Source organism: Drosophila gunungcola, unplaced genomic scaffold, assembly GCF_025200985.1.
Source record: "Drosophila gunungcola strain Sukarami unplaced genomic scaffold, Dgunungcola_SK_2 000001F, whole genome shotgun sequence".
Lineage (NCBI taxonomy): Eukaryota > Metazoa > Arthropoda > Insecta > Diptera > Drosophilidae > Drosophila > Drosophila gunungcola.
The window spans coordinates 9,075,951-9,098,667 of NW_026453197.1; the positions used below are offsets into that span (position 1 = coordinate 9,075,951).

At 38.4% G+C, this 22,717-nt stretch overlaps 1 protein-coding gene across 5 annotated transcripts; it reads right to left on the minus strand.

The window, feature by feature from the left end:
- Window positions 1-820: 820 nt before the first annotated feature.
- On the minus strand, window positions 821-21,749 carry LOC128261477 (uncharacterized). Of its 5 annotated transcripts, none has more exons than XM_052995194.1 (12): window positions 21,611-21,749; window positions 19,794-20,800; window positions 17,267-17,293; window positions 11,009-11,139; window positions 8,864-9,259; window positions 8,025-8,327; window positions 7,349-7,864; window positions 7,141-7,224; window positions 3,647-3,898; window positions 2,927-3,164; window positions 2,526-2,719; window positions 821-2,086 (listed from the first exon to the last, which is right to left on the minus strand). In XM_052995194.1, exons 2-12 carry the CDS (start codon window positions 20,735-20,737, stop codon window positions 1,953-1,955), a joined length of 3,219 nt encoding a protein of 1,072 aa, XP_052851154.1. In that variant the 5' UTR covers window positions 20,738-20,800; window positions 21,611-21,749; the 3' UTR covers window positions 821-1,952. The 5 variants fall into 5 exon arrangements, with proteins under 5 accessions (XP_052851154.1, XP_052851153.1, XP_052851152.1 ...); XM_052995193.1 differs by having other exon boundaries at window positions 11,009-11,145; XM_052995192.1 differs by having other exon boundaries at window positions 11,009-11,166.
- Between the last annotated feature and the right edge of the window lie 968 nt (window positions 21,750-22,717).

A 22,717-nucleotide genomic window follows, 5' to 3' on the forward strand; every position in this document is an offset into this window, starting at 1 on the left:
TGATCGTTTAACTGTAAATTAAATATAATTTACCAATAATCATAATCACAATATGCAGTTTCTGTTTTCTGAATCCGATTCCGCGTGGTTTCTGCTCGCCAATCAGAGATTGAGAGCTGATCCAAAGTGATTTGATCCCCTTGAGCCAGACGCATAAATCATCATCTGGCGTAAACATTTTATGGATTCTGGATCGATAACTGTCCAAACGCGCGCCTCGCAGCTGATGGCCAAAAAATAAAAAAAAAATGAGACAAGAATTCGCCGGGTTCGCTGATCGATTGGTTTTCGTATCTTTTTTTTTTTTTGCGGGTATCTCACGCTTCTCTGATGAACGTTTGCCTGGGTGCTATAATTAAATGCTAAAATCGCATAGACTGGCATATGTTAGACCAAATTGAGGCCCCGCACACAACAAATTAATCTGCGAAGCATAAAGGCTTTTGTATAGACATCAATTAAACAAAGGTACATCCTATGCCAATGATTTCGGATCATTAATTCAACAAATCGACAGTAATAGCGCTTCCTGTTACTTGAATTATGTTATGGTAACAGTTTTTTGAACATTTGTTTTTCAATAAACTTTACTAAAAAATGCCAAAAAATGTTTCTTTCGTGTTTGTTTTTTATGTCCAAAACATTATATTACACTAGTTTATGATTTAAAAAAATAATATTTATGTATAGATTACCTTTGTTACTCAACCAAATTCAAGTGAAATACACTTGGCAACAGGCTTAAATTCTTTAATTTTTACTCACTTTTTGTCCCAGCCTCAGATACATCCAAAAAATCAATGAAAACACAGTTTGTCGCTTCATTATTTTTGCAATAATAATTTATTATTATATATTATTTTTAAACTTTTTCGCTTGGTTGTTGGTGTCTGGTTTGTCTGTCTGTTGTCGGTTGCTGTATTATTTTAATCGTATTTATTATATTAATTTCTGTGTTTTTAATGCGAGCGGCGAAATTTTGCACAATATTTAAACCGTTATTGTTGTTTGCTGATTCGCGGAATTATTTGTTCTTTGACTATTGTTATGACTAAAGTTAATGTGTGTATATATATAGGGTGTATATATAATAGCATATGAAGCGTTTAAATAGTTTTTAATGTCAATTTTTGATCATTTTTCCTTCATAATGTTTTCTGTTTTGCTTTTGTAACGGGCATACAAGTTTGTTTTGTTTAGCATTTATTATTAGTATTTATTATTAGATATATATAATATGAATTATTGTTTACCGCCTAGGCAAGTGAAATACTTGAAGTTAATTATTTTTAAATACTATTTTTTAGTATTACGGGCTTACTGCACTCCTGCTAGGCTAGTGAATAAATTAAAATCTTAGCTTTAGGAAAATTACATCGTAAAATAAATCAAAAAGGTTCATCCATCATTAAAAACACTAAAAAGCGGTTCGTAAGATTTACCTTGTTTACTTCCTACATATCTACGTATTACTTTATATATTATATGTCCAATTACATAGATTTTTGTTACATTTTTATACTCAAATTGAAGCTATATCGTAAGGTTTATAAGCAATGCTAAAAATGGTTTCTTTTTGGGGAAGTTAAATGCTAGGTAATGCCAACTGCCTACGCGGGTTTTCAGCTTATCGATTTTCAATTCTTTTAAAAGTCTTTATTATCGGCTGCTATATACAACGTAACCATAAGCTTAAAACTGAACGCTATCGGATCTAAGCACTCTAAATGGGATATCGGAAGTTCTGCATCTTTTCACTATATTTTCTCTATATACAAAATGGCCGTTCCAACGTTTGCAACGTTTTCAAAACTCCTACTCATTTTCGTCTTCCATTTTAACACTCTTAAGTATTTACACTTTATGTTCTTTCACTTCCACTCAATAGCCGCCGCTGGATTGGATTGCACTCTGAGATCAAATAAATCCTCGCCAGCTCACCTGCCAGGCAATTAATTGGCGCTGCCGAAGAGTACGGAGTTTTTGTAATAGGCCGTCGGTCGCTCTGAAAGCGGACTTTTCACGTCCCGCTCGGCATTGGCGGCCCGGCTTTTGCGCTCCATCTCTAGCTCTTGGGCCAGGGATTCTGTAAGGAACAAATGACAAATGCAAAATTGGAATTTATAGAAAATTTAAAAAGAAATAATAACTTATCTAAGCCAGACCGTAAGTTCAATAATTTTTAAACAATAAACAAATAATTGTGGGGTTCTATTTAATTAAATATCTTTTAACAAAGCGCTCATGTTATTTACTAAGCGTTTAATTTTAATGCTATGTATTAATAATTGGTTATGATTATAGGTTTAATACATTTTCCATGAAAAGTAGTTGGTCACCAAGGACAAAATATAAACACTTTCTATATTTTTTTTTATTTGAACGTCTTTTTAATTGTCATTTAATTAATTTTAATAAATATTTTAAAATTACAAAAATTATATATACATTTTTTTAAAACAACTTGTTTACATTTTGACTACTCCGAAATGTTCAAAAATATCATATTCGGGCTCCAAACTCACCGGAATAGTTCTGCCAGAAGGCTCCGGTGGCCATCAGATCGATGCCCGGATAGCTCCAAGGACCCTTTCCGTTGCTGGCGGCCGCCGCTGCCGCTGCTGCTGCGGCTGCTGCTGCAGCGGCCAAACTGCCTTCGGCGGCAGCAGAGGCAGCTGATCCGCTGGGCGGCCGATCGTCCCGATCGCGACTACCGCACCTGTAAAAAAAAAAAGTTAATCAAATTAATTATATAGAAGTTGCTGTGAAAATAAGTTATTGGTATACGTTTAACAATATTATACAAAACAGGAAAACAAGCAAACTTCGGCAGGCCAAAGTTTATACACTCTTATATGTAGAAAAAGAGAAAATTTCTGACTGGGACACTACAAAATAAGGAGTGATAAGAGAAAGTTTCAAATACCTTTTAGAGTTATCCTCGTCGTGGGTGGCCAATGAGGCGACGGAGGACCGAGGCTGGCGCTCCACGGAGCCCTCGTGATCCGAGTGTGGCTCCCGCTTGAATTGGGTGGGGGAGTCCGGGCAGTTGAGAGCAACGGAGATGGAACCGGAAGCGGATCCAGCCGAATGTCCGGCAGTCACATCACAGGAGGAATTGGAGCCCAGCGATTTGTCCGATTTTTCACTGCCGGCGTCGTTTTCTACGGAAGATGGATAAAATAGAAGAGGGCGCTGTGTTGGTTAAAAAGCGTAGGGTGGCAATTTGGGGAGGGTGGACTGGGGTAATTTATATTTTGGGGGACAGTTGTGTTGGTCAATTTAGTTTTTAAAGATACATTTATTTACGAATGCTTATATGCAACCTAACTTATAGAACTTCGTTGATTTTGTAATTACTTTTTTATTTTAGATCCTTTTTCTACTTAAATTACTTATATTTTTTAATAATAATAATAATGAGCTTACTCTTACTTTATTGAAGGACGTATTGAAAATTTGCATTGTTTTTTTTTTTTTTAATTATAGCTATTTTTTAGATACTTTTAAAATTATAATTGATTTAGCTCATTTTCATCATCAATATCTGATTGGGGAGGTATGGAAGGTAGTGTAGTGGGTGGTACAGGATTTTTTGGATCTGTTAGCCATGCGTTGTGTGTGTCCTTGACCCCTTGAAACTTACCTTTCATTGTTTCCACATCGCCGCCGTGGCTGCTGCTATTGCTGTTGTTATTGTTGTTGTTGTTATTGTTGCACTTGGTATCACCTCCTCCGCCGCCACAAGCCTCCGATTCACTGCAAGCGGATCCGGAACCACCGCCCCCGCTCCCGTTCGCATTCGGACTGCCCTTCGTCGCACTGCTGCTGCCGCCAAGTTGCTGCTGATAGCGGATGCGAATCTTCCGCTCGCGTCGAAAGCGTTTCTGGTAGAGCACTAAAAATGTAACAACAAAATAAAGGAAACATGTTAATGTCACAAGAATTGAATGACAGTTCTGATAAGTTAGGATTTCTTTTCTCACATTTCGGCCATCTGATTCGAGCATACAACCTTTTTTTAATAAATACAAGTTCTTAATTTACTAAGACAATATAGTTCATAATTGTACATGTCTACATACCAAATTTTAAGCTTACCTATTTACAAATATCTATACCGATAAGCCCCAAAAAAAAATTTCACAGTCAAAAAAAGAAACATTTCCTTCAAATAGACTTTTATAAAAATCCAAATATGTTTTAAATGTATTTTAAATGGTTTTCAGTTAAAATTGTGAACACACTAGATAATTTTGTGGAACTCTTAAATTAGTAAGAATTTCTGTTCTTTTTTTTTTCTTTAAATATACAACTGTATACATAATATACATAAATATACGTACTCTATCATCCCAAAGCACTTAAAAAAAAATGCATTTTCAAAATTTAAAATTTGTAGGGAATGAAAATATTTAGGGTTTATTATTTGAGATCATAGACTGATAGATTGCTATAACTGACCCACTGCGAAAATACCACCTTACCACCGCAAATCATGATGCGAACATTAAAACGAAATTCTTTCCACGGAAATGTCAGGAGATACAAAAAGAACAGTGCCCCGAGAATAGAACAACAGCAAATACTAAGCCCACTGAGCTGATAGATCGTGCGGCGATCTCTGAATGGTAACTGGTAATTTGATCGATTCAAACGATTCTGGGTCTCTCCGGTTCTGGTTTTCGATCTGGCTTTAGTACTGGCCTCAGTTCTCTGACTCGTTGCCTGTGCCAATTCAAGTGCGCATCCGGCCGTGTGTGTGGGCGCAATTATGTTTATTGATCCTGACTTGCAATCATTCCAGATCGCGAGTCATAGAAAAAAATACAACAACAAAAAAAAAAACAAATTTTGCACTCAGAAAAAAGATAATAACATAACATTCCCCAAAGCTTCATTAGAAGATTCTTAATAGCAAGTTGAACATTTGACAAGAAATTGAAAGTTCAATTTTTTATTATATAAACTTAAAAAAAAGGTATTTGAATTGTTTCATCAATAACTAAAAAACTCTTGCATTGAATATATATGTGGGTCCTTCACAAAATATTTCTCGTGATTTTTTTTAATTCCTTCAAGATTTATTTAACAATTTGTTTATTTAGAGAGAGATTTTCTAGATTTTTTCGAGTGCCCCTGATCGACGATGTCGATGTGGATGGATGCGATGAAGCGTGGTGACAGCCGTTTTGAGGGTGGAGCCGAAAAATCAACCTCAAATCAAACCCAAAACTGTTTCAGGCATATTGAATTTCAGCGAGGATCGGTTCATGGCATTGCCCTCCATCTTCAGCTCCATTCCATTCGATTTTCGCTATTCCACCCAGCCAGCACCCACGCTCTGCCGTTGCAAATGGCCAATTGTTGCCATGTTCTGAACTCGAAAAGTGGAAATACAAACTCGTACATGGCTGCGATTTTTATCGCCAGCGTTATTATTAGTTGCAATTAGATGTCTATGTGCCTGTGTGGCATTTTGCATAGTTGCATGCAATTTTTTCGGTTTTAGTTTGCTGATTTATGTGTTGCTTTTTCCTCCATAATTTTCCCACAAAGCGAGGGGAAAGGAGATTAAGTTATGGCCGGGTCGGTCAGTCCGGTGGGCAATTATAGTCTGCCCTGGTTCTTTTGTTTTCGCATTGTAATTCAGCTGGTTTTTTTTTTTGTTTTACTTTTTTTTTGGGTGGAGCTCTGTTTTTTTGGGTGGCTCAATGGCGGCTTCTGAATTTGAGGGCTGCCTTTGAGCTGGCCTAATGAATTACACTTGATTGCCGAGCAGGAACCAATATAGGGATCAATTTTTTGTCATATTCAGTTGAAAAATTATAGAGTATAAGAGCTAGTAAGTGGTACATAACCAAATTACTTCTAAATAGTAGTAGCCAATTTTGCAGTTTTTATTTTTCAACAAGTGATTTATGAATTTGGAATAGAAAATAAACTGTATTAATTTAAGAGATTTTTAAACTGTGTACTAATATAAATAATTGCTAAGTATAAAAAAACATCAACAATATTCAGTTAGAAATTTTAAACAAAATAATATAATTTTTCTTATCATACTTCATGCTGGGTTTATTTTTGGTTAATTGGCTGAATGGATTCTGTTCTCTAAACTTCCTTCAATTAGGCTTAGTTCTTCTCCATCGCTGCCCTTTGTAGAGGTAATCAACCCTTAACCCGTGACAACCCTTTTAGGGTCTTTTCAAGAAGTCATCACATGGAAACGCCAGAACAACAACCAATTAAAGGATTTCTGTCTCTGCAACTCAGATTCCAGCTCCCCATTCTGAACTCCAATTCCAATTCCAACCCACTCCCATTTTTGTTTGGCTACTTTTTGCCAATCATTCGAGTGTAACTAAATAATGAAATGATATTAAATTTATTTGAATTGTGATTTCTGTTGAAAAAGAGGCCCGGAGACAGGGAGACAGAACAGCAGCCTGAACCTTAAAACCCTTTATTTTTTTGTCCCGCAACCTGGCGACGACCACCAGAGTGGAGGGGTTAAGGGGGACCGCAGGGGTTAAGAGGGGGGCATTCGCAGACAGTCGGCATATCAGGTGTCATTGTCATTTGAGTCAGATTGCATTAAGTGCGCCCGATTGGAGTCGGAATCGGCATGGGCAGAGCGAAGGAGCTGGCCGGGATCTGAGTATGAATCTGGATCTGGAGCTAAATGCGGACATGGACGTGGGGATGTGGATGTGGCGCACTGTCAGCACTGATTTGCTGCGGCAACTAGGAATGGATCGCCCCTCACAGTGGTCTGACGCTAATGTGAACCGGTTTTCAATTAAAGAAAAGCTCAAGGCAAAAATATAAATTATATCTAACAACACGACTGGAAATAAATTATTTTTTTGCTTATTAGAAATTTATAGAAATCCTTTTAGCCGAAAATTCGATATTTACCAAAACAAATATGTTAAGAAAATATTTTAAGGCAGTTTAAAATATGTAAAATAAAGCTTGTTATATTTTATAGGTTTTCCTAATACGTTTTTGACTTCTGTTTTTTTTTTAAGTAAATGTTAAAATGTTTACTAGGTACACCCGATTGCGTATGTAATTTTTTTCAACCATTAGCAAATTTCTTCTATTAATTTTTAAATAATTTTTTATTCTACTCACCTCTCAATTTACGTTCATCGACAAGCTGTCGTTCCAACGAATCTTTGACTTCGCGCTCTCGCAGAACATCCATCTTTAGCTCAGCTAAAATTAAATTAAAAGTAAAATATTTAATAATTAATAATCAGGAATAAAAGTCTTGTAAGGTCATTGTTTCCATTAAAGAGATTGGTTATAAGATCTAAACATAATAGTTTTTAAAACGCACCTTTTTCGTAGCTGATTTGCCGCTCCTGCTGCCTGGCATTATCCGCGGCCACCTTGAGCAGGCTCTGGATATTCCGGAGCAGCGTTTCCGTGGAGCTGGCTGGAACCGACGCATGGGCATCGATGCCCAACGGACCCAAGGCCAGACCGCCGGCCAGGGCGGCGGCATCGTTGGCCGCCAGGAGCGCCTCGTTGGGGGTGAGGGCACCACCGCCGCCTGCCGGCCCATTGGCGACCGCACCACCGCCCACTGCCGCCCCATTTGCCGCCGCTGCGGCTGCCGCCAGTTGCGAGTAGTTCAAGGCTCTTTGGTGCTGGAGGGCGGCAGCGGCTGCCTCGGCCGACGTGGGGGATCCCCTCTGGTGCTGGGGCACCACGCCCAGGTGGGACAGACCCACCGTTTGGTGGTGGTGCGTGGCCGCATGCTGGTGCAGCTGGTGGGCCGCCGCCGCTGCAGCAGCCGCTGCAGCTGCCGCCGAACCGGTGGACAGATTATCACGTTCCGTGTCACTCAAATCTGTCAGAATATACAGGAATTCCGAAAGGAGTCAGTCAGAAGTTGTCACACAACACACATTTATCGGTTATCGCACATTGTGCACTGCTTATCGTGCGTTTCTCATCGCTTATCGCACATCTCTGGAGCAACAAGAGGAATCAGTGTAAAGTTCACTCACCTTCGTCTTCTTTGGCCAGGCAGCGTTCATCGACTTCGGATTGGTTCTCGTCGCTTAAATTCTCCTCCTCCTCTTCGTCGTCCTCCACCCCGATAATTCCGCCGCCCACATGGGAGGCCACTCCCCCGCCGACGCCACTGCGACTGCCCTCGTCCAGACTCCGGGAACCCCCTCTTCCTGGGGATCCTGCCACCGAATGGCAGTCACTTCGCTCGCTACCCGCGTCACAGTTGCTTCCGCCGTGGTCGGTGTTTCCGCCGGACTTGCTCAGATTCAACACAGGACTCTGGCGCGTCGGGGAGCCTAAAAAAATGGAAAAAAAAATCAAGCAAAATACTTTATTGTATTATTTTTGAAAGAATTAAAAAATTTTTACAATACATAAAAATGGCAAAGCTTATTACACTTATGGAATGTTCCCCATAAAAAATCGTTTGGATAATTGTAATATTTAATTTTTAAAACAACTAGAACATTTTTACAATTTCTTAAAACTAAAAAAAGACTTTATCTAAAAAAAAATGTAGTTAAAAATGGAATATTATCATTTATCATTTATTCAAGTTGTAATAATAAAGTAAACTTATTTATGATCATTTTAGTTTTAAATGAAATTTTGTTCCAACATTTAATACTTAATAGGTTTAATATTTTTGGTATCTATATTGAGAAAAATCATTAACTAACCAAGTTCTGTTAATGTTCCTATGATGTAAATGACAATTTCAACAAAATTTACATGCTGTACAAATTTGTGACATTTTTAATAAGTATGTTTTAAAATTGTAAGATCTGATTTTAAGTATAATAATTTAGTTATCCTGTGCTTAGATACTCACAATTTCTGGAGCTGAGATCCCTGGGCTTGTGTTCGGCCACCATCACATTTCCGACCCGATCGACGACCGCACCACCTACGCCCATCACCTGCTGCCGCTCGTCCGTCCGCTCCTCCCGCAATCGCTCCAAATGCTTAACGATGTCCTCGTAGGCCGCTCGGCAATTCTCCCAGATTCCGGATCTGGCCAAGGCGTCCATATTGGCCGCCGACATACCGGCGTTTTGGGCGGCGGCCTTGAGCATCTGGCTTTCGGGACGGGCGTGCAATCCGTGAGGCGGCATTCCCGGCGACATGAGAGCCGCCGCTCCAGGATGGTGGGCGTTCATCTGCATGAAGGCCATGTGATTGATGGGCGGTGGATTGTAGCCATTAGCCAAAAGGGGCGACTTCATATCTGACAAAAAAAAGAATTGAATATGGAAATATTTATTATATAGCGAAATAATTTTTTTTTCAAATTTAATTCATTGCATTTTATCTAAGCCAAAAAATTGTATTTGTTTTTGTTTTACTATAATCGCTTACAGATACTTGTTTGCACATGAAATACATAATATATGACAATTAAGTTCGTTTAAAACCTATACAAATGTTAAAGAATTTTTACCCGATTTCTTTATTATTTAATTATTTATTGTAAAAATTCTATTTTTATAGTCAGTCTGCTAAAATGTCATTAAACGAATTAACTTGACCACTTAAACGTTAATCAATAATTACTTCGCTTTTGCCCTGAACCTTGGTAAATATTTTAATTTCAAAATGCATTGGCCCATCCTCGACAATATTTGCCTTTCATTTTGATGGCTCGCCCAACTGACACCTGTTCCTGTCTGTGTCTGCCAAATATATATATTAAATATATAGATATCTATATATGGCATGTCCATTATCTGAGCGGCCAGACTAAACACAACACCCACACACACTGTAGATGTATAGATACTTTTGTATATGTCGTGTGTAACTACGGCTGTCATATGTTTGCACAGCCTGTATATGCATTTAGACAATTTAGATGGCCATTAAATGCTTTAAAATTCACTAAACGACATTGTACATTGTAAATTGGCAAATATTCGTTCGCTTTGGAATGCAATTAAACGATGGTTCATATGGGAAATGCAGTTAAAAATTTATATAAATGCGTTGTGCACTTTTCATTAATAATGCAATATCACTCAAGTATCAACGCCCCATAATTCACTCAGAGAACCTTTTCTTTATGGCCAGGAATGACGGGGCGAAAAAGCGAACAGTTTTCAGACCCATCTTCGTTTTAGAAGGCGCCGGCGGCGCATGGTTCTAAAGAAAAAGATTTCGAGATTTCTTTCGATTGGGCTTTTGTTGCTGCTCGAATATAGTATCTTTCAATATTGTGCGTTTCGGACACATTAATAGAATGGGGCGTTGGCCAAGTTGTCAGCCCAGCTCTTTCTCACTCTTTGGCGATCATAGAGAAATATGTAAAAATCAATTAAATATGAGAGAGTCCGCTAGTACTTATCATAATTACAGCCACAGATACAATTCAAAAATTCAACTGAATGCGATTTCCTGTACCAGTACAAATCACAGTGGAATTTGAGTTGATTGTGGCTCTGGCTGCCATTTATCTGTGGCTCTGGCTGTGGCTCTGACTCTGGCTGGGAACGTAGCCAAAGTATCTGTATCTGTAGCTGTGTATCCGTTTCGTTTTTGTTCGTTTTGGCAGCTGTAAGCTGTAATCAGCCAACAAGCAGCGACCACAAATCACAAATGGCGGCAGCGACGACGATCACCGATCGATTGGGGAAGCACAGAAACACAAAAACACAACGGCCGCCGCCGCCGTTCCCCGAAAGCGAGTTTTGTGCCCAATCTGGGAATGATTTCATTACCATTCGAATCCGAATTCGTGGCCCCTCCGGCCATGCCACTCAATTGTGTGAGAATTGCAATTGGCAGCAGCAAGTGGGGATTTTCGCTGCACAGAAAAAATAGTATTAGCTGTTAATTTTTTAATTTCGAAAAAAAAACCTCATAATTTTCCTGTTTTAGTCTAGATATTTTTATATATTTTTCTGTTACTTAAAATTGGATTGCTTAGTAAACATCCTAGTTAAGGATTCATTTTGTAAATTAAGGTCACACGATTACTTACCACTAATGTGCCCATTTTCATAGGCATAGTCCCCGTTGTCCAGGCGATGCTTCTTCAACTGTGGATGCTGCGATAGGTGAGTGGGCGGAAGGGAAAGCCCCACGGGTCCCCTTTTGGGCGGTCTACCCGGTCTGGAACTGCGGAATTGCAGAGAGTTACTGTTGGGTTGAGAGCAATGGACAATATCCGTGGTATCAGTACAAAAAAATGCCAAATGCCTCAGCACAGTGATCACAATTCAGCAATTTTATGGCAGGATAAGTGGGAGAGATCAAATGCTAATTTCTGCATTGTGCTGCTGCATTTTCACGCTAATTATTTGGTTGGATTTATTTACATAAGAAGTTAAGCAAAAGGTAATTGTTGATGCTTAATTACAACTTGAGAGTTTTAGGATCAAAATTAAAAAAAAAAATAATAAAATTCAAAGGGATTAATTACAGAATTAATGAATAAGTAAATACCAATAAGTAAAGCACATTTTACAAATTGTATATAAAAACCGTGGTAGATATTTTAAATTGATTTAAGGGCCTCGCCATGATTTATATCCGTCAGACCATGCTGAATATTTTATAATAATATTGTTGTAAGTTCTTTAGTTTTATTTGCTTCTGTAAAAGCCCGCGGATTGCCTTTACCAAAAAGTGTCTATAATTTTTTTGATGGCCTGTCTCGCCATTAACGCATCCTTCACGGGGTTTAACTATTCTAAAGAATCTCGCTGTTTAATAATTTCCCCCATCCGAAAATGCCATTCTTAAGTCCTATCCCCTGCCTCTCGCCCACAAGTTGCATTGCCTAATTAAGCTTTAGCCAACTTTAGTGAGCACCCCGTTGACTTGAGACAAGTAAAAAGCCAAAAACGAGAAGAACGAAAACGTGCTACCATTTTAATTATGTGCCATAAAAAAAAATGTACAGCCCGAAACAGCAACAATAATAAAGTGAAGCCACAAAGAGAGGAAGAATTAAAATGAGTTAAATTATTTTTTCTAGTAATTTATGCCCGCAATTGCTGTTATTTGTATATAAAATATTTAAACAAGTCTTGGGCAAATACTTGACGCAGACGCAGGTTAAGCTAAATAGTTACCCAAAAAGGCATAAACAACTTGGCGCAGCGGGTGGAAGTTATGACAAACAAGAGATAAAACCCGGGGGCCGGAATCCTAAAAACTGACTAACTGCAGCAAATACTACAAGGGGAGCCGGGTCTTGATCAAATAGAACGACCCCTGGCCAACCTGTCCCATGCCTCCAGATGGTTCCTAGCAATTAAATTATGGAATCTTCATTCCATGTTTGCCGCTTGTACACAGGTGCCCCCTTAGAAGCCAAAGCTAAAGCCAAAGACAAAGACAATGGCAAATAAACACAGGTAGCAATGATCGTGTGCACGATATGAATTACGATGCACTCACTTGCGTATCTACTTTATACTTTATATATATGGCGAAACTCTGAACAATTTGTAATTGTGCGTTCTTCGGATAACGATTCTACCAAATATTTACCATTACATATTGCCACAGCCAATATTTGCGGCTGGATTTTAATTGTGCTCCATTAAATGTTTAACGGCAAACAATGCGGAGTTGTTGTCTTGGCCCCTTTGGGTCAAATAAAGAGACTCTCCGTGCCATGAATCATTCCGAGAATGAGAATGAAAACAATCTTTTCTCGAGGGGCCAGCGAAAGTGTTTCTGGGATCTAATCGGAAGGCCGTTCCCCCGGGTTATGACGTGCAAAAATCTGGGACTCGTGCGTCTGTCAGTCAAGTTGTATGAATTTATGAGAAGTGGGTTGGAGGTTGTGCGGCCAACACTTTCATTGGAAAGTTTTCGGCTCTGAAGCGCTGACATGTTTGTCTTGGGCAGAAAATTTGGTTTCACTAGAATATGTTTTTCGCATAGTATCTGGATAAGATATACGTGATGGTCACATGGTGATGCAATATCAATGACTTTTGAATTATGTTTTAACGGTTATCTATTTATTAACCTTTTAAAATAAACTCTTATAAGAAATAATTCCAAAAAAAAAAATAATTCCAAATAATACAACAAACAATTAATCTTATTTGCTTTTAATTGTCAGTTTTATAATGGCGGAAAAGTGTCTGAAAAGCCTTAAAACTAATTTTCTAGTAATTTGCGCTCCAATATACTCAATGGATTGTACAATTTTTAACGGTTAAGACCAAATTCCAATCTTTTGAGCAAGCCAACTGCTATTTTACTAATTTATGCACCGTTGTCACTAGCCGCAAATGTCATTTTGCATTTTTTTTCGCACAGCGAACAAACGTTTAGTCAGGAATAAACAACAATTTGTCAAAATAGTCGCTGTGGCCAATGCGGCCTGCCAAAACAAGTACAACAATATAATAGCAACCGGAGGAGAGGAACCGGTTGCCAAGTTAGCCACACAAGGCCCGAACCTGTTTGCAGCTGTCTCCTCGTGCGTCCCCTCGATTTTTGTATATTTCAATAATCAAGGGATAGCTGAGTTGTTAATTATTGACTTGTGGCCGGGACGCTTGAGAAACAGCCGCCAAAATATGCGCCAAACTGTGCTAAACGTGCCACTCGCCGTTGCATAAATCGAATCGATTTGGATCAAATCGACTCGAATCGAATCGAATCGATTCGAATCGGATCGATAGTTTCGAATGCAATTGCACTTTAGCGAAGAGGCGTTCCCGGCATTTGTCAGCGAATCCACACTCCCTGGGCTTAACCCACTGCCCCCGGGGATTAAGTCGGGGTCCAGTAAACTGGGGCTAAGCTGCCAATTGGTAAATCAATTATATTTATGGCCAAGTTGCCACCTTGTGCCGCTGCGGAGCGTGTTTGCCGGCAACTAAATCAATGCAATCCATACAACCGACAATTAAATGTGTGCCTGCAACACAATTTCCATATTTGCAATTACCAATGGTCGAGTGTTCAGAAGCAGAATGTTAATTGAATTCATAGCCTCAAATTGATTCTCGCCCCTCGAACCGCTGCCATTTGTCTCAAAGCCGTCGTCCGACAACAATTTCCCAGAAAGAAGCCGGGAAAGAATACCCCCTTGGATTGGCTCTTGAAGTTGGCTCGAATTTCTTTCGTTGTTAACAATAAATGTTATTGGAATTTGCATTGAGCCAAACGAGACAACTGCGACTTCAGTCGACTTACGTATTCATTGTTGAATGACATGCAAATGTACGAATGACATGGCATTCGCCAAAGGCTTTTGAAACGGGTCGGGTCCAGCGGGCTAGCCCCAGACTAATTGTGGGTTTCGATGCCTGTGCTTCTCCACACAATCAACTGAAACATATTATGGAAAGGCACTGCCAATTGAACTTGTTAATTATACATAACAACAATACTAACTAGAGTTGTCCAGAAACTTCAAAGATATAAGAGTAAAACGACCCAGAAAATACTAAGTAATCCAGAAACTCCTGTTCTCAATTATATTGATATTAATGAGCTAATTCTAAGTTGTAAAATTACTACAATGATTGTTGCAAATATTTTTAAATAATTTTAAATATTTCACCCTACTAAAATTGTGAAACAAATAATATGCTTGTATTTCACTACCGCAAACCTTTCTACACTTCATGAATTCACACTCGACATTTTTCTATGCAAATTTGTATTGCCAAGTCAAATATTCAAACGAAAATCACATGGTAATTAGCCATTTTGGGTGGCCTTCTTTCCTCCCCAATTTATAGCCGTATAATTTGCTCGAGCGACTTGCGATTTTCCCCGGACCAACGGCACCGGCAACTTGATATGTGCAGTGCATTAAAATTAATGCAGATTTCTTGGCAATTGTTTTTTGCATACTTTGTGTTATTTTTTCCTCACTCACTTCAATTTCAATTGGCGTGCTAATAACTCATTTAGTTCGCAACAAAAACCCGAACAACGGGCCAACAAAAAATTTAGTTACAAACATGCCACACCAACAATGGATTGGATGGCTACCCAAGATCGCTCCTTACTTCCCTTTCCTTCATCCGAATCGCATCTCATGATGCTGAGAGAATACGCGCCACACTATATATGAATACTGACTGGGTGCAGTTTTGTATTAGGCTCTGTAATTATTATAAAAATAAATTGAACTATTGTTGCCTCATTTAGATTGAACAGTGAGGCAGCCACAATGTTGCTTTTGTTACTCGGTTACACTCAATTAAGCTGATTTTGCAAAATGCAAATGGCCACAAATGAAACTCACACCTCGAAAATCATACACTCAAATTATTTTAGAAATTTAATATAATTACATTTGTTTTTTTACCCTCTGTCTTTCTTTGCAACACTTTTCCGCCTCTCATTTTGACAGCCCGAGGAGTTCAGTTGAGTTGAGTTGATCTCTTGATTGTCAGTCAGTCATTTGTGATTAGACATTCGACAGTCGCCGCTATTGTAGGATAGCATAAATTATAGTCTGTCTCTACAACAAAGCTTTGCATATGAAATCCATATAATAAATCAATGTGCTGTCGTAATTTGTGTTAAGTTATTTGTAATCAATTTTAATTCCCCCCAATCGCGCCCCTTTGATTGCTGATCTATGGGAAAATTTTATTCAATCTGCCATTTTGTTTTATTGTCTTTCTCTGGGTTTTTCTAAGACCAATAATAATATAATAAGTGCAACTTTATTATGACGTCTACTTTTTTCAAACAATTTTTTCTAATGTTTTATTCATAAACACATCCAAATTTGTTATAAATTAGAAAACTATTCAAGAAGCAAACATTTTTTTTTGGTATTTTTATATGTGTGTCTTTTAAAATTGTTTTTATTCCAATAACAATTTTTTAGTCTAGAACTTTTTTTTTGCCTTAATTTTCATTCTTTGTTAAGGAATTTTTTATCTTTTTTTTCTATTATTCAAACCTCATCATTTACAAACCTCATCATCAAACAAATCTTCCCAATAGTTCCCACAAACTCTCCCACTTATTAAAATCGCTAACTTCCCCGCATTCTTCAGTCGAACAAATTTAACAACAAATTAAACTCATATGAAGTCAAGTCAATCGATGGCTTTTGAATTCCTCTTTTTTTTGTCCAACATTTTCCACTTGGCCCGAGCAATTTGCATAGTTGTGGTCTGCAAGTCCATAGCTCTGATCGGATTGAAGCGGATCGGTAAGTCTTCGGTAAAGTACGGCTTTAGTCCAATTTAGTGGAAAGGTGTGCCCACCAGCTCGGTCACAACACGTTGTTGTGGCCCAATGGAGTTTCGCCTTTGCCTCTCCGACTTGGCTGGCTTTTGGTCGATGCCGCTTAAACGCCGTTTTAGCCAAGTTAGGTGAAAAATGTCGAGAGAGAGGAGTGGAGACCGAACTGTCAACTGTGATCAAAATCAATTGTTTGCCATTTGCCAAACCAAATTGACTGAACCAACTGCGACTCACACAAAAATGCTGACAAAATTATACGAACCCATGAAATGTCAGTGTCAATAATTTTTGTAATTATGAGCATATATGTCAAAAAAAAATATATGTTTAAAAAAAAATTATTTTTATGGTGGGCTGCCATAGGAGAAGCCCCCAAAAAAGGCAAACAAATATAATAAAAAATTATTGCAACGTAAGTTTTGATTTGAACAAAAGGAGAATACAACTGGATGAGCTTAAGAGTGTTTTAGAGTGAAAATGTGAGGATCTATTTTTGGTACCAATTAATAGTCGGTATTTTAAATTTATTAAACAAAAATTATATAGTTTGAAGTTGAAAAGTGTGTAATTTGTGCTTTGTGTTGCAAGTTGGTTCTGATCTCAATTTGTAATTTAATTTATACGCTTAAAAAAAAATTTTGCATACAACTTTGGTAAAATTTCTTTCTGATCTTTCGAAAGGATTCCTTTAATATGGTATCTCTAAAAATCAATCCACACACCTGTTCCATCTACCGTTAACGCCGTTATGCACCGCCAAAAATTCTTATCGAAAGAAAACCCTTTTTTCACGCTCTATTTACAACTTTCGTATTATTTTTTTGCACTTTTTATCTGGCATATCCTTTTGGCTTCCGCCCTTCGTGGCTCGCCCAATTTCCGTTTCGAGTTTAATTAATTCAATAAACAAATTATTTTCGCTCTAAAAACTCTCAAGTGTATCGATTCGATGCGTTTCTTTCCTTCGTAAAGTAAATAAAAATAAAAAAAAACCAAAAGTAGGAGGAGAGAAATTATTGCCATAGTTTTTTTATTATACTTGTGTGTTTACCTCTCTGGTGGCTTGATCGATAGGCATCTGCAATTAAAAAGAGAAGAAGAAGAGACAAGTGAGGCAAAATTGTTAAACATTTTGAATAAGCTTTAATACAAAATACTGCAACGAAACGGAAAAAAAAACTGGACTAAAATTCAGGGTACTAATGTTAAGAAGGGAAGTTTTCATTGATGGGGTGGCTGCATTTTGGCGGGCAAGCGGGTGTGAAAATGCACACGCCCTTGTAGCCCCCCAATAGCCCCTTAACCCACCAACCGTCCAAGCAAATTGTAATTATCCCCAGAGAGCGCTGCCTTCAGCGGTTTCGCATTTCCTCTTTCGCTCTTCCAACTTGTTTCAATTTAGCGCAAAACTTTTTCAACCTAATAATAGGTTTAACCGCAATTTTAACCGTTCCTCATGTTGGGTCCGGTTCGGTTTTTAAAACCGGGAATTGTACTAAGTCTGGGTCTCTGTTTCTGTTCTGGTTCTCCATTGGAAAAATATTTACAAATTTGTATTACCAATTTAAAATGGATTAAGATCATTACATTTAATATAAACTATAAACAAATTTGCCAAGTAACAAATATTACCTAAAAATGTTTTGATTTTCATCGAAACACAGGTGGATGCCATTAAAAAAAATATTTTTGCAATTAAATGAAATTCCTTAATAAGAAGACTATTAGAATTTTGGCATTTATTCTGTAAAAAGTTACTTTATGAGGTCCAAAATTATATAAAAATGTTTTCTGTGTACTTGTACTTCTCTGACCAAAGCGCATGTGCACTTTGGAGCACACTCCATACATGTGGCTCAGCCCTTTTCCAAAATTAACTGGATGGTTTTCCACCGACTGCATTGTGGTCAGCAGCCAGTTCAACCCGTTCTTTATTGCAACCGGGAACTGTAAACAAAAACCCAGGACTCTCCACCGGCTTACCAATAAAAAAAAAAAAAAACAACAGAACAAAACAAAAAAAGCGATATTGGAATACAAGGTTGTAATCTTTTCGTCTGTTGATGTCTTAATGCCGGGCAGTCCTGTCGTAAATGTTTTTGGAAAGCTTTCAGGCAGGGGATTTTTAAATATTTCATAAATATTGAGTTTCATTTGGGGCTTTATTAGCCTTTAATTAAATTTGACTTTGTACTTATATTTTCAGGGTTTATAATGGTTATACTACTTTTTTAATTATTTTTAGATACATTTATATTCTAGCTGTAATGACTGTTTTTAAAATAAAGCTCAAACTTTGTTATTGCATAATGAAATGTAAGTCATTATTAGCTTTCGGGAAGTCTTTGCAACCCTTACAGTAATATGAAGTTGGCTTGCTTGTAAAACTTTATGTAACCAAGGACAATGGCACTTCCTTTATAGTATTCCAAACTGAGCTACAATATTTAACCATGAAGTAATCTAGACCGAGTGACTCCTAGATCTCCCCCACCAATTAAAAAAAAAGCAAAACCTATTTCTTTGCACTGTTTTTGCTTGTCGTTTTTTCCACTCGAACGGAAATGAGCTGACAGGGCACCGCACACGTCGATTGCAGAAAACATCGGATAGAACCGGAGAAAAAGTTGTAGAAGGTGGAAAACTGTTTCACCAACTATTGTTAGAGGCGCTCAAAGGAATTACGCAGCTTTCGGATAGTTAGCAAAGGGTTACGGGCACCGCTTTACGTTTGCATTGCGTATTTCCGCCAAATGTCATCGGAAAACGGCAAAAGGCGAAATGCGAAACGAAAGTTTTTTGATTGCTTGGGTTAATCGATATCGATGCCCAAGCTATTTGCATACCGCCCGTTGCAATATAAAAAGTGAGGGAGGCGGCGGGTGCAAGTTGAGTGCGTAAGTTGGCAAAAGCGGAAACAGGAAATGAGAAAATTTTGTAGAGCAAACCCCGAACTAGAATCGCAACTAACTGGGCAAATGCACTTAACAAAATTTAGATTAAAAAGTAAAAAAAAGTCAAAATTTAACTAAATTAATTAAAACAAATCATAGCAATTAAATTAAATTGATTCTTAACCATGCATAAAAAATACAAGTTATAATATTTTTCGATTATCATGAACCCATAATAAATTACTAACTCTAGTAATGTTTTTGTTTTTTGTCATTTATTAAAAACAACAAATTTAAAAACTCAAAAACTCAAAACCTTTTCTGACTACAGTTTTCTTTATTGTTAAATATAAAATTTAAGAGTGTTACTCAAAGTTCTATATAAAAAAGTCCCAAAATTGAGTTTTGAAATAATGTTTTAAAATAAAGATTTTTTAATTTAAGGAGATCTTTTCCCGATTAATTGGTAAGGAATATTAAAAAAAAAGGCAAAAGAGCACCGCTAACAAAAAAAAAAACAATACAAGTCCGTACCTTTTTTTAAAAACAAAAACAATTTTAAAACAAAAAAATTCTATCGAATCAAAGCCAAAGCACTGATCAGTGAAATTAAAGTGATTGCTTGAAATAACAACAACCGCCCAATTGCGTGTGGGACTCGTGCCGTCGTTTTTTCTTTCGTACCTGGCTGTGGTGCAGTCCCTGTAGAGGACGTCGAAGTCCTTGCAGCACAGCAACTTGCAGCGATTGACGCCCGGCTGAATGGCGCCCAGTCCTCGCAGTATGCGCACCTGTTCTACATTGCAGACGAGCGGTACGATGTCCAGTCGCTTCAATTTGGTATAGACCGTATGCAGACCGCCCACCAGATGCTTTAGGAAAAGCTCAAAGGCCTGCGGCAGGCAGAGCATGGTTTCGTTGCTAATTATGAAAGCGGCGACCTTCTGACCCCGGTACTCCACCAATTTGCACTCATTGGCACTGGGATCCGAGGTGGAGATCGGGGGCGGTGAATTGTACGACCTTGGCGGTACATGATGATGGGCAGCGGCCATCAGTTCCAAGGGGGAGGCGTGGTGCATCATCTGCAGGGAGTTGAGGAGTCCCAGCGAATGGGGCGGCAGTCCATGGGGCATTCTTGGGGGCAGGCCCGTCGGTAGTCCATTGCCCGATGGCATTCCATGTGGCGGGGGGCTCAGCTGGTGGTGTTGCTGTTGCTGCTGCTGTTGTTGCTGCTGCTGCTGCATTTGCTGCATCATTGAGTGGTTCATGGAGCTGACAGGACTCACGGCACTTGGATGACGGCTTGGGGAGCTGGCCGGGGAGCAACTGGATCCGCGTCCTTGGTGAGAACTCCTGCCATTCGGGCGATCCTCGTTGGCTCCACGCGAGCTGTTGCTCCCGTCGCGTCCATTGTGTTGCTGCTGTTGCTGCTGCTGCTGCTGTTGCTGCTGGGCTGCTGCGGCTGCTGCTGCTGCGGCGGCTGCCTGCTGCTGCTGCTGGTGGTGCATTAACATGGCGGTGGTGTTCATATTGCCCGTGGCTCTTTCAATACCACTATTATTGTTATTAATTGCGCCCGCTTTATTGTTGTTCTTTTCACTCTGTTCACTTGTCACAGAATCCATACTTCATCATGGCCGACACTTTTGTTTGTTTACTTTTTAAACGATTTTTTATTTGGGTTTTTTCTATCATGAACAAAATTAACACAAAGTTAGAGAGAAATAGAAGAGAGGCGATGATAGGGAGACAAATAATTAATGAACTCTTAATTCATTTATAATTATTTATTAGGCTTCTATATGCAAATTCTGATTGAGTTTGTATTTCTTTACATCCGTGAGTTAATGGCTTTAAATATTTCTAAAATTTGTTCACTTTTTTTGGTTTCAATTAGTAAAATTTAAAATTATAAGCATAAAATATTGGCAAAATTTGGTTTCCTAATATTCTGTAAAGGTAAATATTATCGAAATTGTCTAAAAAGTGTATTCGTATGTGTAAAAAGTCTATTTCAACTTCTGTTTCTGATTGAAAAGTTAAAATCAAATGAACATCAAATTAAACTAATTTACGGAGAGGATTTGGTTAGAACTTGTTTATAATGAGCATATTTGTGTTAAAAAAGGCCTAAAACGATAAAATGATCAAATAGTTTACCTTAGTAAGTTTAGGTAAAGAAATTGATCTTAAATTAATTACAATTATATAAAAAAATTGACTTTTCAAGCTCTTAAACCAATTTGAATTGAAACCTGATCAAATGACACTTTGTCCATTTGATATAAATTAAATTTTAAGAAAGTTCTAAGTAAGATTTCTACGATTAGATAAAGCTTCCTTGTATCACGGTACATCATAGAATCTTCCTATTGGATACATTATTTTATAAGGAATTAATTATTTTCGAAAAATGTTAAAGAACATTAATAGCGATTTGCATAAATCTACCTATTGTCAGCCCCATTTTTAAGATTCGATAAAGAACATAGATTTACCTTTAAGGGGTCTAAAAGTAATTCTTAAACTCAAAATCACTTAACACAAGACACTCGCGCACTTGGTTTATTTGGGATTTTCACTTTAAATTTCGGCGTGAAATATATCAATTTTAAATATTTTTGTTGATATTCCGATTGCCCGTAAGATCGAGTGTTCAAACAAGCGTATTCGTACTGGAATTTTGGAAACCGGAGCGGTGTCCGTTTTCGAGTACCGTTCCGACGGATTGTCAATGAGAGATTGAGAGATGCCAGCTACTTCTCTGCGACGGCGGCGTTTGCGTCGCTGCCTCTGCCTCTGGTTCCTCCTCCCCCTCTCTTTCGCGAATTGGAGAAATCAACGAAACGAATTGCATTCGAATGGGAATCGACTGAGAGCGGGATGGCAGGAGGCGGCAAGCAGGCGAGCGCGAGCGAGAGGGCACGGACGAGTGCTATTTTTTTAGCCCACCCACACACACGAAGCGCTACCGTTATGTACTCAGAGAAATGCGCGCGCAAAAGTTTTATTGCATTACCTTCACTTGCGAATGACAAATTCGTAATGAAAGGCGAGTTTCGATTCAATTCGTTTCGGATTTTCGTGGCAGCGCCGCCGGCTGCGCTGCAGCAGAGGGCGTTTATGTATATGTATCTGTGAGAGCGAGCTGGGCTGGTGTATCTGTATCTGTACATGCGATTGTGCAAAACCAGAATACGAATACGAATAGGAATACGAATACGAATACGAGTTGCGTTTTACGAATGTCTGTGGCACGTCTCGCATTACACCAATACAAGGCCAAAAAGGGGAGTGGTATATGCGATTGATCGGTGTGTTTGCATTTGTGTATTTCTGTGTGCAACCCCGAAAATACAATGACAAACGTAAATCGCTCTCTCTCTCTCTCTCTCTTTCGCATTTGTTTTATTTATTTTTTCAATTCGTTTGTGCAAGTTCTTCAAATCCTCCCTCTCTCTCTCGCTCCCCCAAAAAAAAACATTTTTTCATTTCAATTTCATTTCGTTTCATCGTGGGCCCTCTCGCTCACACTCTCTCGCCATCTCTGTCGCACGCACTCAGGTGGGCTGCAACCAATAAACATGAGCGAGCGAGAGAGCATA

Bases quoted from the DNA above. Each gene is read 5' to 3' on its own strand.
- LOC128261477 (XM_052995192.1), bottom strand. From the start codon at position 20,737: ATGGATTCTGTGACAAGTGAACAGAGTGAAAAGAACAACAATAAAGCG. The intron at 7,225-7,348 runs GTGCGTTTTAAA...ATTTAATTTTAG, and splicing joins GCAAATCAGCTACGAAAAAG to CTGAGCTAAAGATGGATGTT. The intron at 2,087-2,525 runs GTGAGTTTGGAG...TGTTCCTTACAG, and splicing joins CTTCTGGCAGAACTATTCCG to AATCCCTGGCCCAAGAGCTA.